Source organism: Spinacia oleracea, chromosome 1, assembly GCF_020520425.1.
Source record: "Spinacia oleracea cultivar Varoflay chromosome 1, BTI_SOV_V1, whole genome shotgun sequence".
Lineage (NCBI taxonomy): Eukaryota > Viridiplantae > Streptophyta > Magnoliopsida > Caryophyllales > Amaranthaceae > Spinacia > Spinacia oleracea.
This window is the reverse complement of record NC_079487.1, coordinates 11,563,904-11,576,956: the sequence shown is the minus strand read 5'-3', so window position 1 is coordinate 11,576,956 and position 13,053 is coordinate 11,563,904. Positions and strand designations below refer to the sequence as shown.

The 13,053-nt window shown below is 39.2% G+C and overlaps 1 protein-coding gene across 1 annotated transcript; it reads right to left on the bottom strand.

Moving 5' to 3' along the window:
* Nucleotides 1-5,581: 5,581 nt before the first annotated feature.
* LOC130466262 (uncharacterized) lies at nucleotides 5,582-11,091 on the bottom strand. Its single transcript, XM_056835023.1, has 2 exons — nucleotides 9,563-11,091; nucleotides 5,582-6,640 (listed from the first exon to the last, which is right to left on the bottom strand). Exons 1-2 carry the CDS (start codon nucleotides 10,949-10,951, stop codon nucleotides 5,894-5,896), a joined length of 2,136 nt encoding a protein of 711 aa, XP_056691001.1. The 5' UTR covers nucleotides 10,952-11,091; the 3' UTR covers nucleotides 5,582-5,893.
* Between the last annotated feature and the right edge of the window lie 1,962 nt (nucleotides 11,092-13,053).

Genomic DNA, 13,053 nt, shown 5'->3' with positions numbered 1-13,053 from the left:
CTGAACCGCATTTATTAGACTTAATATTATATGCATACTTGGGCCAAGGGCACTATTTCCTTCAAAAGCTTCCACCAAGTCCAGGCTATGCACTTGAAGTAACACGATGTTTGTACAACGAAAAAACATGTAGAAGAAAAAGGGAATCTAGGTGCATCATCCACACATAGGTTATGCATCCGTCACATTGCATTGGTAAGGAAAGAACGCCATGGGAAGCAACCAAGTACGAGCCGTGAACGAGTCGGCTAAGGTCGTGCACAACTGGCACGGGCCGTGTAGTAATTTACTCCCAACCCAGATCGTGCCCGTGCACAATCTGCACGGGCCGTGCAGTGCTGAAGAGCCCCGTGCATCAGATGACAACAACCCTACTTTTTTGGCACATGTTCCCTTCAGTATAAATATAAGGTTACCGCTCAAGTGTAACGTGTGGAGTGTGCTTCAGGTTTACTTTCAGTAGTTTAGTTTTCTCCTTAGTTGCACACTCTCACCAACCTTTAATTGCTTTCTAGTTTAGTTTAATTTCTTTACTGTCTTTAATTTCTGAATTCTTGGAGCAAGATCTCCATTTAAGTTTCAAGTAGTTGTTTTACCTTTCATGCTTACTTTCATTACAACTTTATTACCTTGCATTATTTTTTATTTTTAGTTCATGATTGTTGGTTGAAGTTCTTTACCAAAGAAGTATGTTCTTGGTGTTCTTCCCCAATTGCATATCTTAGGTTGAGTTTCTTTACCCGAAATAATGTTTTCATGTGTAGTTTACTTGGATCTATATGGTTTGAGTGTAGTTATGTGTGAGTAGTTATCTTGGGGCTAGGGGTTTGGTGACCCCTGGTAGAATTATGGCATGAATGGTGTTTCTCTCTACTTGTGTGTGTAAGTTTCGTGTTAAGTTTGGTTTTGCTAGTTGTTGTGGGATTATATCCTTGCTTGAGATGGGTTTGTGAGCATGTTAGGTACCTTAAGTGAACTCTTGCTTGCTAGATACCTTAAGTTGAACGTAGCTTGCATTGTAGATTGCCTAGGATTATTCTTTGCTTGTTTGTTGCCTTGTTCCAAACCCAAGAAAAAGTGTGATCCATGTACTATACTTTTTCTCCTAGATAAGCATTGAGCGCAGAGCCGTTGACACCAGAAACGCTCCCTATTGACAGGGGAAAATGTATGCTCCCTAGTGTACAATGCTCCCTAGACTTACTTGTAATTCGCCAAATGACATGCTTGAGTAGAGTAGAGAAACCTTGACTTGCCATAGCCATACTAGGTGGAATCCTTCCCTAGTCCTACCCCTTTATATTGATTACACCCCTCGTTTGTACAATTTGTGACAAGGTGTGCAAACAACTCAACATTGATGGTTGTGACAAAGTAAAGTGTCTAGTGAGTGCATGTCCCTTGCTAGTGTAGAAAACGCTTGATCCCCGAGAGTTTGACCCCTTACTTACCCCCATGCTACTATACTTAGTATAGTGCCATAGGATTGAGTAAAGTGGAGAAAAAAAATATTATACCTCTAGTGGCTCCCATAATTAACGACTAGTGGAAGTGAATCAATCATCTCAAGAGTTCACTTATATAATAGAGATTCTAAAGACTGTGCTCTGTATCCTTGAGCTCTAGCTATTAAAAGTAACAAGGAACGAATTCCACACAACATGACTTTTTCTTGACCACTCCACGCACAACCCTTTGGGAAACAAGGCTCGAGGGCTGGCATGTAGGGTGATACAACTCAACACTTTCCCAACTCTATCATCAATATCTAGTATTTAAAAAATAAACCAAGCATCATTTTAATGACACGTAAGCAACACCAATTTGAGAACACGTGTCCCAACCTTATTAATCTTTCTATTTACTTTATGTTATAAAAAAGTAAACAGTCATTCAATATTCCACTTTTTTCCATTAGTTTATTATGTAGTATACTACTGATCTCCGTTTTTTTAATTTACTAGAATTGTACCAAAAATTAGGATTGATATTCAACTTGATTATGCCTAAACAACCGTCCCCTACTTCTTCTTCCGCATTCTTCACCTTCCCATTAACTATCCAACCTTAATTATTTTCAATGTCAATTTAATTCAATCCCCAAATCTTATCCCCTTCTCCTGTAGCATTCATTCAAAATTTAACTTCTCGCTAATAGACTTTTTTACTGATCCGTTTTGAAACAGTAGGAGATTATAAGGTGTTCTAATTCAACATTTCTATTGTTTATTTTCATGCATGCAATGCAAGTTGTAGTACCACCTCCCCCTCTCTCTCTCTAAGCACGTTGTTCTTGATTTTTCTTAAACATATTGGAAGTATGTTGTTTATTTTTCTTAATTATTTGCAATTCATTTTGAGAGAAGGAAAATATTATAATGTATGATTTCCATGCAAATGATTAAAGGCAGGTAAATTGTAATCGACATTTTGAGACTTTTAGGTAGGTTTTATTTGTGTATTTTTGTTGTTGGCGAACTTACAATTAGTTTTAGTTCTCCTATAAGAAAGGTTTTGTCAATATAGTCCAATACTTAGAATTTGTTAAGCCTTTCCCTTAATTGGTTAACATGAGTATAGTCGTAAACTATAATAGTTGCAAATTTGTTTGGTTTTTATACGAATAATATGTTATTCGTGGTAATAGGTGATTTAAATTAATTACTACTACAAAAACACCTTTTCGTGTCGCCTCTAAATCGCCTTTAGTGTCGCCTATGGTGCGACTCTGAAGCTAGGGACTCTAAAACTTTTTGGTGTTTTGGAGTCGCCCCTTTGAGGCGACACGAATAATATTATACATGTCTCCTGTTAAGGAAGAGGCGACACTGAAGATATATTTTTCAAAAAAATTAATTTATTAATTAATCTTTCCGAGTCGCCTATTATAATAGGAGGCAACACGAAAGGTAATTTTTAATTATTTTAAAAGAATTAATTAACCTTTAATGTAGCCTCTAATCTCTATAGGCGACACGGAAAATAATTTCCGGAATTATTTTTTTATTTTTTTAATTATACGAGTCGCCTCTAAAGTTTATAGGCGACACGAAAACATATTTTTCGGACATTTTTATTAAATTTGTTAATAATCGAGTCGCCTAATATACTAAGAGGCGACACGAAAGATGTTTTGCACAATTATTTTTATTAAGCTAATTACCTTTAGAGTCGCCTTTTAATGTTACAGGCGACACTAAAAGTATTTTCCGAATTATTTTTTAAACATTTTTATCCATTTTGAGTCGCCTATTATACCAAAAGGCGACACCGAAAGTATTATTTTAAAAAATATATATTTATTAAACATAAGGAGTCGCATGTAATTATAAGAGGCGACACCTAAAGTGTGTATTATGTTTTTTTTTTCTCGCTAATTTAAATTATTTCTACGTACATAATAAATTCAAAAAAATAATAAATAGAGCTGAGATTTGCAGAATTGCGAAAATATTTTTGTATTAATTCAAACAAGAAAGTTGGTTCAACGTACAATTGTAAATAATTGTATTCCAAAAAATAACCTAATTTCTATCTCTGAAAACTAGAAAATGACTACAAACAACTACTAATAAAATATCTACTCCATTTTTCTCGAACATCGTCGATCTCCTCTTGAGTGTACGGGTTTGGAGAAAATATCTGTACTTCAACAAAATAATGTATTAATTAGTAAAGCCATATTGGATAGTGCCATATAATTCAGTTAGTAATATCTCGACAAATGGGGAGGGGCATATTGGGTAGTGCCATATAATTCAGTTAGTAATATCTCGAGGAGAAAGATAAGTGAGTTAGCTAGAGGAGTAATACATTTGAAAAAAGAATATTTTGTTCAGTACCACTAGATTCCTAGAACACCAAAACTCTAAAACACTACTATAGCATGAACCTAAACTGAATCTCCTATAAGTGAATTTATTTTTTGGAGAAAAATGTAATGATTAAAAAAAACAGACTTCATAGGGCGTAAATATTTATTATTGTCATTTGGTTTAGGGTAAAATGTCTTTTACCACCTAAAAAGTTGATAAATTATTTTTTACCACCTAATTAAAAAAAAAATTGTCTTTTACCATCTAAAAATATAATAAGAATTGTTTTTTACCACCTCTTAATCGGAAATATGGACGGAAACGTTATGAGATCTCATTTCAACGACTATATTTTTTATTTCCTTCTCATCTCCCACGATTTTCATGTATATAAGCTACTATTTTCCCTTGCTTCCATTAATTCACATAACGTTTTCATCCATTTTGTAGTTAAGATGTGGTAAAAGACAATTTTTATCTCATTTTTAGGTGGTAAAAAACATTTTCTTATTTTTTTAGGTGGTAAAAAACAATTTGTCAATTTTGTAAGGTGGTAAAAAACAATTTAACCTTTGGTTTAAACACCTTCTAACACCTGCATAAGAACAACCTAACTTCTAAACTCCATTACAAGGCCAACATATAAGCAACCCGTTCTTCAAACAGCCCCAAAAATGCGAAGAGTTAAAAGTGGTAACAAACTCATACTAAAACTTCAAGACAATGCATGTGATCTCTCCATGTGTCGCCATACAATCAGGGGCAGATTATAAGTCTGGCCTGCCTAGGCCAGGCCCCCCCAAACATAAAAATTAAAGTTGGACTTTTCTATTGGGCCTTCCCTAAATTTTTACACAATGCAGCCCAATTTTATCCCTTCATACCTAGAGTAATAGAATGTATATGTATAACCATATGCTTATACCAATGTGTTTTCCGCTAGTTTGCTTGTTCTTCTGTGAAATTGTAATTGGCATAAAAAATTTGAGAGAAAAGCCAATAATTCTCTTTGTAGTGTTGTATCTCCTGAGTTTGTTGGCTCATGAAGCCTTAATTAAAATTTCTTACTAATAAAAAAAAAAAAAAAAGAAGCCAATAATAATTCTTTAATTTAAGAAGGAGGTTGTAAACTTTGGCTCCCATTATTCGTACAATTGCAGAAGAACCAAGGCCACCAACTAGCAAGAGAAATTATATACGGCGTAACTCAATTTGTAATTTGCCTATTGTATTTGGATTTTTTGGAATTTTGGAACAAGTATATTATACATACTATATATAAATAATATAATGGACAGACAACTTAGGTATCTACATTGAGAGGAAAATTTCTAAAACGCTTAGTATTTATAAAGTCTATTATTAATGATTTTAGATTGTTGAAAGAACGTAGGATATATTTTAACTTGTATTTTTTACACAAATTATGAACACACTTCTTTTGAAATGTAGAAACAATTTATATTATCATTATTGTTAATCTATTCATATTTGAAATTTTATGTTATTTTTGTAGTTCTATGTATGTTAATTTATTTGCCAAGAAAATTTCCTCAGCCCCCCTAATAATTGGTTCAAGATCTGCCACTGCATACAATGATAATGATCGAAAAACAACTAAGTAATTTACTCTTACTAAACAATAGTAATGAAGAACAACTAATTAATTTTATTTCAAATACTTAAAAATATTACACCAGACATACTCTTACGCTAGAATAAACGTTTAGCTTGTAGGATTACACAAGCTAGTAACCAACTTTTTTTTTTAACGCAAACAAAGGAGAATTAGATTAAAAGATTAGTTCTACAAGAATGTCGGGATAACTCAAAAACTTGCGACCCAACAAACACGAAAGCCCAAACCGAACCAACCCAACCCCTACAAAAGCTATACAACAAAAAATCATTGGGCCAACCCAAAAACTTGCTGCCCAGAATACACCCATAAAACCCAAGTCTACCAACATTAACAACAAACTATACACACAAACCCTACCAAATTACTCAGAAACTTGGCTGACCAAGGACTCATTAACAAGCATCCAAGCCTGAGGGAACCAACACCAAAGACCATCCTACGCAGGCCCCACGCCTCCATCCTTCACCACCTTGTCAATTGAACTCACCACCTCCTCTGACCCACGAACTGGAACAGTGGACACCACTGTGGCCGGAATAGTACCAAACAGAATCTGAGAAGTGACAACTTCGCAATCCCCATCTTCCGTTGGTGGAGCTTCCAAATCAATGATCCTGCTACATCCCGCCGCCGCCAACACTTTCCGCTTCTCTGCATCCTCCAGTTTCTGCAAATCACCCTGATACGCAATGGCCGCGAAAGGAGGTGGATTCAAGTAAAACTTATGCCCAACTGCCATTTCAATAGCATACTGAGCCAAACTATGAGCAACCTTATTCTGTGCGCGTGGAATGTGCTTAACCACAATGGACTTGAAACTTGCCATAAGAGCTGAAACATCACCCAACACTGGCTTTAACTCCTCATGGTATGACCCATCCACCGATTTGAGCAAGTTCAGCAAAGCCTGTGCATCCGTCTCGACTTCCAAATTCAAAATACCATAATCCGCAGCCATAATTAAGCCTTCCCGAATTGCATAAAGCTCCGCAGCCAACGGAGTAATGGCATTGAATTTGCTGGAGTAGCCCATATACCACTTCCCTGTGGCACCGCGGAAGACTCCACCACCCCCTGCATCATTCTGTGCTCTCCAACTTCCATCAGTATTTAATTTGAGAAACTCATACGCTGGAGGAGTCCAAATCAAATTCATTGATCGAACCTGTTCCTTTCCTTTGCCCTGCAAAATTTTGTTAGTAGAGACCAAATCCACAAAGAACGCATTATAAATTGAGAACGCTTTCAACATTTTATGATCAAACACCGCTCTATTTCGAGCTTTCCAAATATGCCAGATAGCAACGCAAAAGATAACACTCCAAGTCTGACCTTGTCTCAAGTTGAAATTCACCCAATCTTTCCAGTTAAGAGCAAAGAATTGTTGGAAACTGATCTTATGATAAGAGGCTAATCTAGTGAAAATATAATTCCATAAAACACAGGAATCCGAGCAGTCCCTAAAAAGATGGATATGACTTTCAGCCATTACAGTACATCGAGAACAGAGGGGAGAAATGCAATCAATCCTAGTGTTCAAAACCTCAGCCACTGGTAAAATTTCATGACAGGCATTCCAAAGGAGCATCTTGTACTTAAAAGGAATTCTAATTTTCCAGATATATTTCCAATTAAACAAAGAGGAATCAGGGATTGAGGGTGAAACAGAACGAAGAAGATGAAAGTAAGCCGACTTAACTGAAAACTCACCATTCTTACTAGGAAACCATCTCACATAATCATCCATTGGAACAATCCGAGGAAGAGGAACGGCCCGAATAAGAGAACAAAGATCCGGAGACAAAAGATGCTCTATTCTAGTCAAATCCCACTGATTATTCCGAATGATATCACTAACATAAAGGTGGGCCAACCGGTCCGGAACGTCTTTATCCATTAGCTTATAGAGGGGAGCGGAACCTACCCAATGATGATACCATAAGGAGGTAAGACGACCATTACCTATTCCCATGACTAACCCACTTCTAAGTAGAGACCGACCTTTAAGAATGTCACGCCACATTGGGGATTGAGAAGAGTTTGGAATGCAATCCAAGAAATTGGAACGTTTAATGTATTTTTCAGTAAAAAGTCTAACCCAAAGCTTTTGAGGACACGTGAGCATCTTCCAACCTAGTTTAGCCATAAAGGCTAGATTCCACTCCTTCAAACTCTTAATTCCTAAACCCCCAAGATTAAGCGGTCTAGTAACATTAAACCAACTGGTTCTGACCATATACCGAGACCTATCCACTTTATTCCACAGGAATTTTCTACTCGACTTTTCCAAAGTTGCAAGAACCCTAGTAGGTAGTAAAGCGGTTTGCATATTATACAACGGATAAGAATTCAGAATCGACTTAATAAGAGTACACCGCCCAGCCATATTTAAAAGCTTAGCCTGCCACCCCTTTATCCTATCCATAGTTTTATCAAGCAGACTCATGAAGTTAGAAATTTTGAGCTTATTAGGCCTAATGTCAACTCCCAAATACTTCCCAAAAGACGTAGTAACCCGAAGACCATGAGGCGTAGCTAGGCTTGACCTAATAACATGACTCATATGAGTGGGAAAAATTAAGCTAGACTTTTGCAAATTAAGTCTAAGACCAGATATATCTCCAAAATACCGAAGGGTACTCAGCATACTATCCAAATTAGACTGCGAAGCATGACCAAATAGGAACACGTCATCAGCATAAAAAACATGCGAAATATGGACCCTCCGAGACAAACTAATGGGTTTCCAATGCCCCAACTTGACCTCATTCTCAATGAGCATAGACAATCTATCCAGACACAACACAAAAATATACGACGATAAAGGGTCCCCCTGACGAATACCACGGGTGGGACAAAACTCCCTAGTGATTGAACCATTCCAAAGGACATTAATACGGGGGGTGGTGATACAAGCCATAATCAATTTAATAAGATGACCAGGAAACTGAAAGCTAACCAAAGTGTCACGGATAAAACTCCACTCCAAACTATCATACGCTTTAGTAATATCAAGTTTTAAGGCCATTATACGTTTTCCTTTCCGACACTTGTGGAACACATGGGCCATCTCTTTAATAAGAATAACATTATCCTCTATACCCCTACCCGGAATGAAACTAGATTGAAACGGACTTATTAACCTACCCAAAATAGTCCTCAACCTACTCGTGATGATCTTCGTGATAAGTTTGTAAATTGTATTACACAACCCTATGGGCCTAAAATCCCTCATGGATTCAGGCGAGTCAGACTTTGGAATTAAGGTGATATAAGAACGATTAATGTCTGGAGGTATAGTGGCCGTCTCCAAACAGTTCGAGCAAAACGCAGTAATACTATCACCTAACTCTGCCCAGAATTTCTGATAAAAAACAGGCTGAATACCATCTGGGCCCGGACACTTGATAGGATCCATCATCTTTAAATTAGCCCAAACCTCTTCCTTAGTAATTGGACCAAGCAAAACCAGGCTTTCCTCAGGGGAAACGGTACTCAGGGTAGGATAAATAACACCCAACGGGCTAGCCCTCAACGTGGTTGTAAAGATAGAATCAAAATAAGAAACGGCCAAATCCTTAAGAACCCCCCTATCAGTAACCCATGCTCCCTCGTCATTTTTTAAGGTAAGAATTTTCCCCCGACTCTTACGAATTTTAGCTAGAATATGAAAATACTTGGTGTTAAAGTCCGCATATTTTCGCCAGTTAATACCCGCCTTCTGAGCCCAAATTAACCGTTCTTTTTTAAAAATATCATTAAGCCTTACAAGAAGCTCTTTTTCTAGATTTACCAAAAAACGACTATGAAATTTAGACAAAGCGATTTGAATACCATTAATTCTAGACAAAAGACGTTTTTTATGTAACCTAAGATTACCAAACACATTACTATTCCAATGTTTAATATTAGATAAAAACAACTCCCTACCACGAGAAAAATCAAAATCACATTGAGACCAATTATTAACAAAAAACTCCCTAAAATTCGGATGCTCAATCCAAACCTCCTTACAACGAAAGGGAAAAGGGCCCTCAACAACATCATTATTAAGCGAAACAATAAGGGGGCAGTGATCAGAATGGGTGCGAGGGAGGTGATGTACCTGAGTATGAGGAAACAAATCAATCCATGGCGAATTGGCGAGGGCCCTATCCAAACGCTCCTTGATCAAAGCTGCACCATCACGCGCATTAGTCCAAGTATATGGACACCCATGATAACCCAAATCCATCAAACCAGCAGCATCAATAAAGGTGCGAAGATCCGCACATTGACCACTCCGAAACGGACGCCCACCCAACTTTTCCGACTGGGACGTCACTTCATTCATATCACCCACCACCAACCACGGCGTCTCCGACGGAGGCAGATTACCCGCCATACTTCTCCAAAAGGCGTGCCGCGGACCCGGAACGCTGGGAGCATGCATACCTGTGACTAACACCTCCGGTTTAACGTTCTCAAAATGAAAAAGTACATGAAACTGATTGACATCCTCCGAGAACAGAACCAATTCAATCGAGCGCCTCCAGAACAACCAAATACCACCCCGTTTATCTGTCGGAGAAATCACCCTGAAGTCATGAAATCCTAGCTGCAATTTAACTTCCTTTGCACGATAATCATCAGCCTTGGTTTCCAGCAGAATAAAAATCGACGGATGTTGAGCCTCAATGATATTCCATGCAGTGGGAAGAAACTCATCCCTAGACGCACCCCGTACGTTCCAAACGCAGATCTTCATATGCAAATTGGGAAGAGGACGTTGTAACACCACACTAGGCTCATCATTTGGACCCGCATTCAGGGGGAGAAAGAACTCCGCCCAATCCCTCCAATGGTGAGACAACCCCATCATTCCCAGATCCTCCAACCGAATTGGCGTCACATACGTGAATATCTTCAACGGCTCCAATAGTTGACGATAGTACCGACCCTGAATCTGCACTCCGACGACTTCTTGTTGCGTTTCGTAAAGTGCTGTATGGCGACCCGACAGACCCATTTCTTGCCCTTGTGTTTCGAATTGTAAAGGAATTATGGGAACCTCTTTTGGTAATCCCCGAGTTAAAGGGGACTGAATGGTGATGGGATTGAAATCCGGCGCCGTTCCTGGCAAAGGAAGCTTGCTGAAATTCCGGGGTAATTCCAGACGAGGTCGAGAAATTGGACCCGTGTACAATTGCTCCTGCTTCTGTAAATTCGCCAACAACCGTCGCGCCTCCTCCGCCGGATTCTCGAATGACCGACCCGTGTCTCTCTCCGTCACACATGGACTCATCTCCGCCTGAGTCGGAAATAGTTGAAGTAACTCCGGTTGAAAGATCGACCCCGACACCCGTGGAACTTCTATTACATCCGTCGGAACCCCCCTGCTCTGAAAGAACCGTGGCCCCCTGGCCATCCAAGTTTGCCTCCCCCGCCGGGATGCACCCCTCGGACTGGAATTCACTTGCATGCATGATGATTTCGGAGTTTGATTGCCCGCCATTACTAGGAAAACTATTCAGAGAAGCTTGAGGAAGAAGTTGAGAAGAATGGGAAGAAGCTGAAGGGGTATGAGAGAGAGAAGGAGAAGTGTTAACTTGGTTAACCGTGGGGTTTAAATTCATATTGATGAGTAACGGAGGAGTGGGGGGATCTTGGGACTCCGCCAAGTGGTTTATTGATGGAACCACGTGTATGGCGACTTCTGATCTTCCCTCCCCTTTTTTTCCAACTGAAGAAATTAACTGATCTGTTTCCAAAACTAGATTCAACGATGAATCAACACCAGACTTGGATTTGGACAACTTAGGGCCCTCACCTGATTGGGCCACCCCCAAACGCGGCCCATTAGCTACTGTGGACCCTATTCCTCTTCTGTACTCATTGATCTTCGAATGTGGGGTGATTTTATTACCAAATCGACCACGTGGCTTGGGCTTACGACTCACCAAAGTCCATGGCCCATAATCATGACTTGTAAAGTCAACCTTAGTCCCAGAACCTTCCATTCCAGTGGCATAGGGATCACCGTTTGCATCAACGTTTTGGATAACCACCGCCTCTTGTCCCCCACACGCGCCGTCCTGACTCATTTTCTCCTTCCCCTTAACAGAAGAGGAAACCAACTTTTCCACGGAACACTCCGTCTGCAGATGTCCTATCCTTCCACACGCAAAACACAGAGAAGAAATATTTTCGTATTGAATTGCTTGCCATGATCCCCCAACCCAAACCTTAGAGATTAAAGGCTTAGTGAGATCAATCTCCACACAAACCCTAGCATAACGACCCCGAGTAATCTTATTCGTTGAATAATCAACACGAATTGGTTTACCAATCACCAAGGCAATGGCAAACAGAGCCTCCTTATCATAATACTCAATTGGTAACTCCTCAATCCTAATCCACACAGACATTTGATCAAATCCGTCCCTTGACGGCCGAAAATTTGGCTTCCACGGTGATAGCATGAGATAATGCTCCATCACAAACCAAGGACCTCCAAACAGAGTGCGTTCATAATCATCCCCTTGAGTAAATTTAAACAAAAAAACTCCACTACCAACATCAATCACCTCCACTAAACCTTTAATTCTCCACATAGCACGAACTCTAGCCTCCATAATACTCGATCGTACTTGGATTCCCAAGCACTTTCCCATGAGAGTAAGTCTCCATGGGCTTCGTAACCGATCCAAAGTAAGTTTACTGAATTGCACTGACAAGTTGCTATCTGGTGGAAGCTCCTCACAATCCTCCCATTCCTTCGATGCCGTGACAATTTTCCTCGCCTCCGTAAACCACTGCGTCGACGAAGCAACCACCTCCCTGAAGGAAGGCATCTCCCTAGGCAACTCTGGTGAAATTCCAACGGGTGGGACATCAGCCATCATCTTATCGGGCGGTTCCGTTGGAGACTGAATCTCCATGGAGGAAACGGTGGGGAAGACCAATTCAAACTGGAACTCTCTCTGGACTTTCTCTCTCTGGACTTTCTCTCTCTTTCTAAAATCTTTAACTAGCTAGTAACCAACTTAGCTAGTAACCAACTTAGCTAGCAAAAATAACGTCAACACGTATACTACGTAATATTTTATTAAGTAATTTTAAATTCAAGTTAATAATTAAGCTGCTTACTTCCATTGTCAATTAATGCCGAGCATCAATTATCCGGCAACCCAAATGTGTATATCTAAGATCGATAGCTTAGATAAGAATCGTGTAAGGATCAAGAAGAGAAAATGTTAACAGGGTCGTCTTTTGGACATTGGAGACCCTGACCTTTATGATATAGAGGCCCTATTGATAAGCGTATTTTCCGTCGTTGATAGAAAACAACCTATGCAAAAAATATTTATAAACCACTCAACTACCGGCTAGCGGTAAGCAAAGGGATCGTCCCAAAGAAATGGTGGTTATTGAGTTTGAAAGTCAATCTAGTTCGAACAAGGATTTGGTTTTGAATTGTCACTTTTAAGAATCTAAAACTAAGAATTATGCTAAATTGAATCAAGAAAGGGAAACGTTAGGGAGTCGGGGATAGGCTAGGGAAACCGGGGGAAATGAATGCAACTATCTAGCAATGGTGATCATGCAACGAAATGG

What these genes read in the sequence shown, in the direction of transcription:
- LOC130466262 (XM_056835023.1), bottom strand. Translation starts at nt 10,951, where the DNA reads ATGGCGGGCAATCAAACTCCGAAATCATCATGCATGCAAGTGAATTCC. An exon ending in ATTTGTTTCCTCATACTCAG is followed by an intron (nt 6,641 to 9,562) that starts GTACATCACCTC and finishes AAAATTTTGCAG; the next exon opens with GGCAAAGGAAAGGAACAGGT.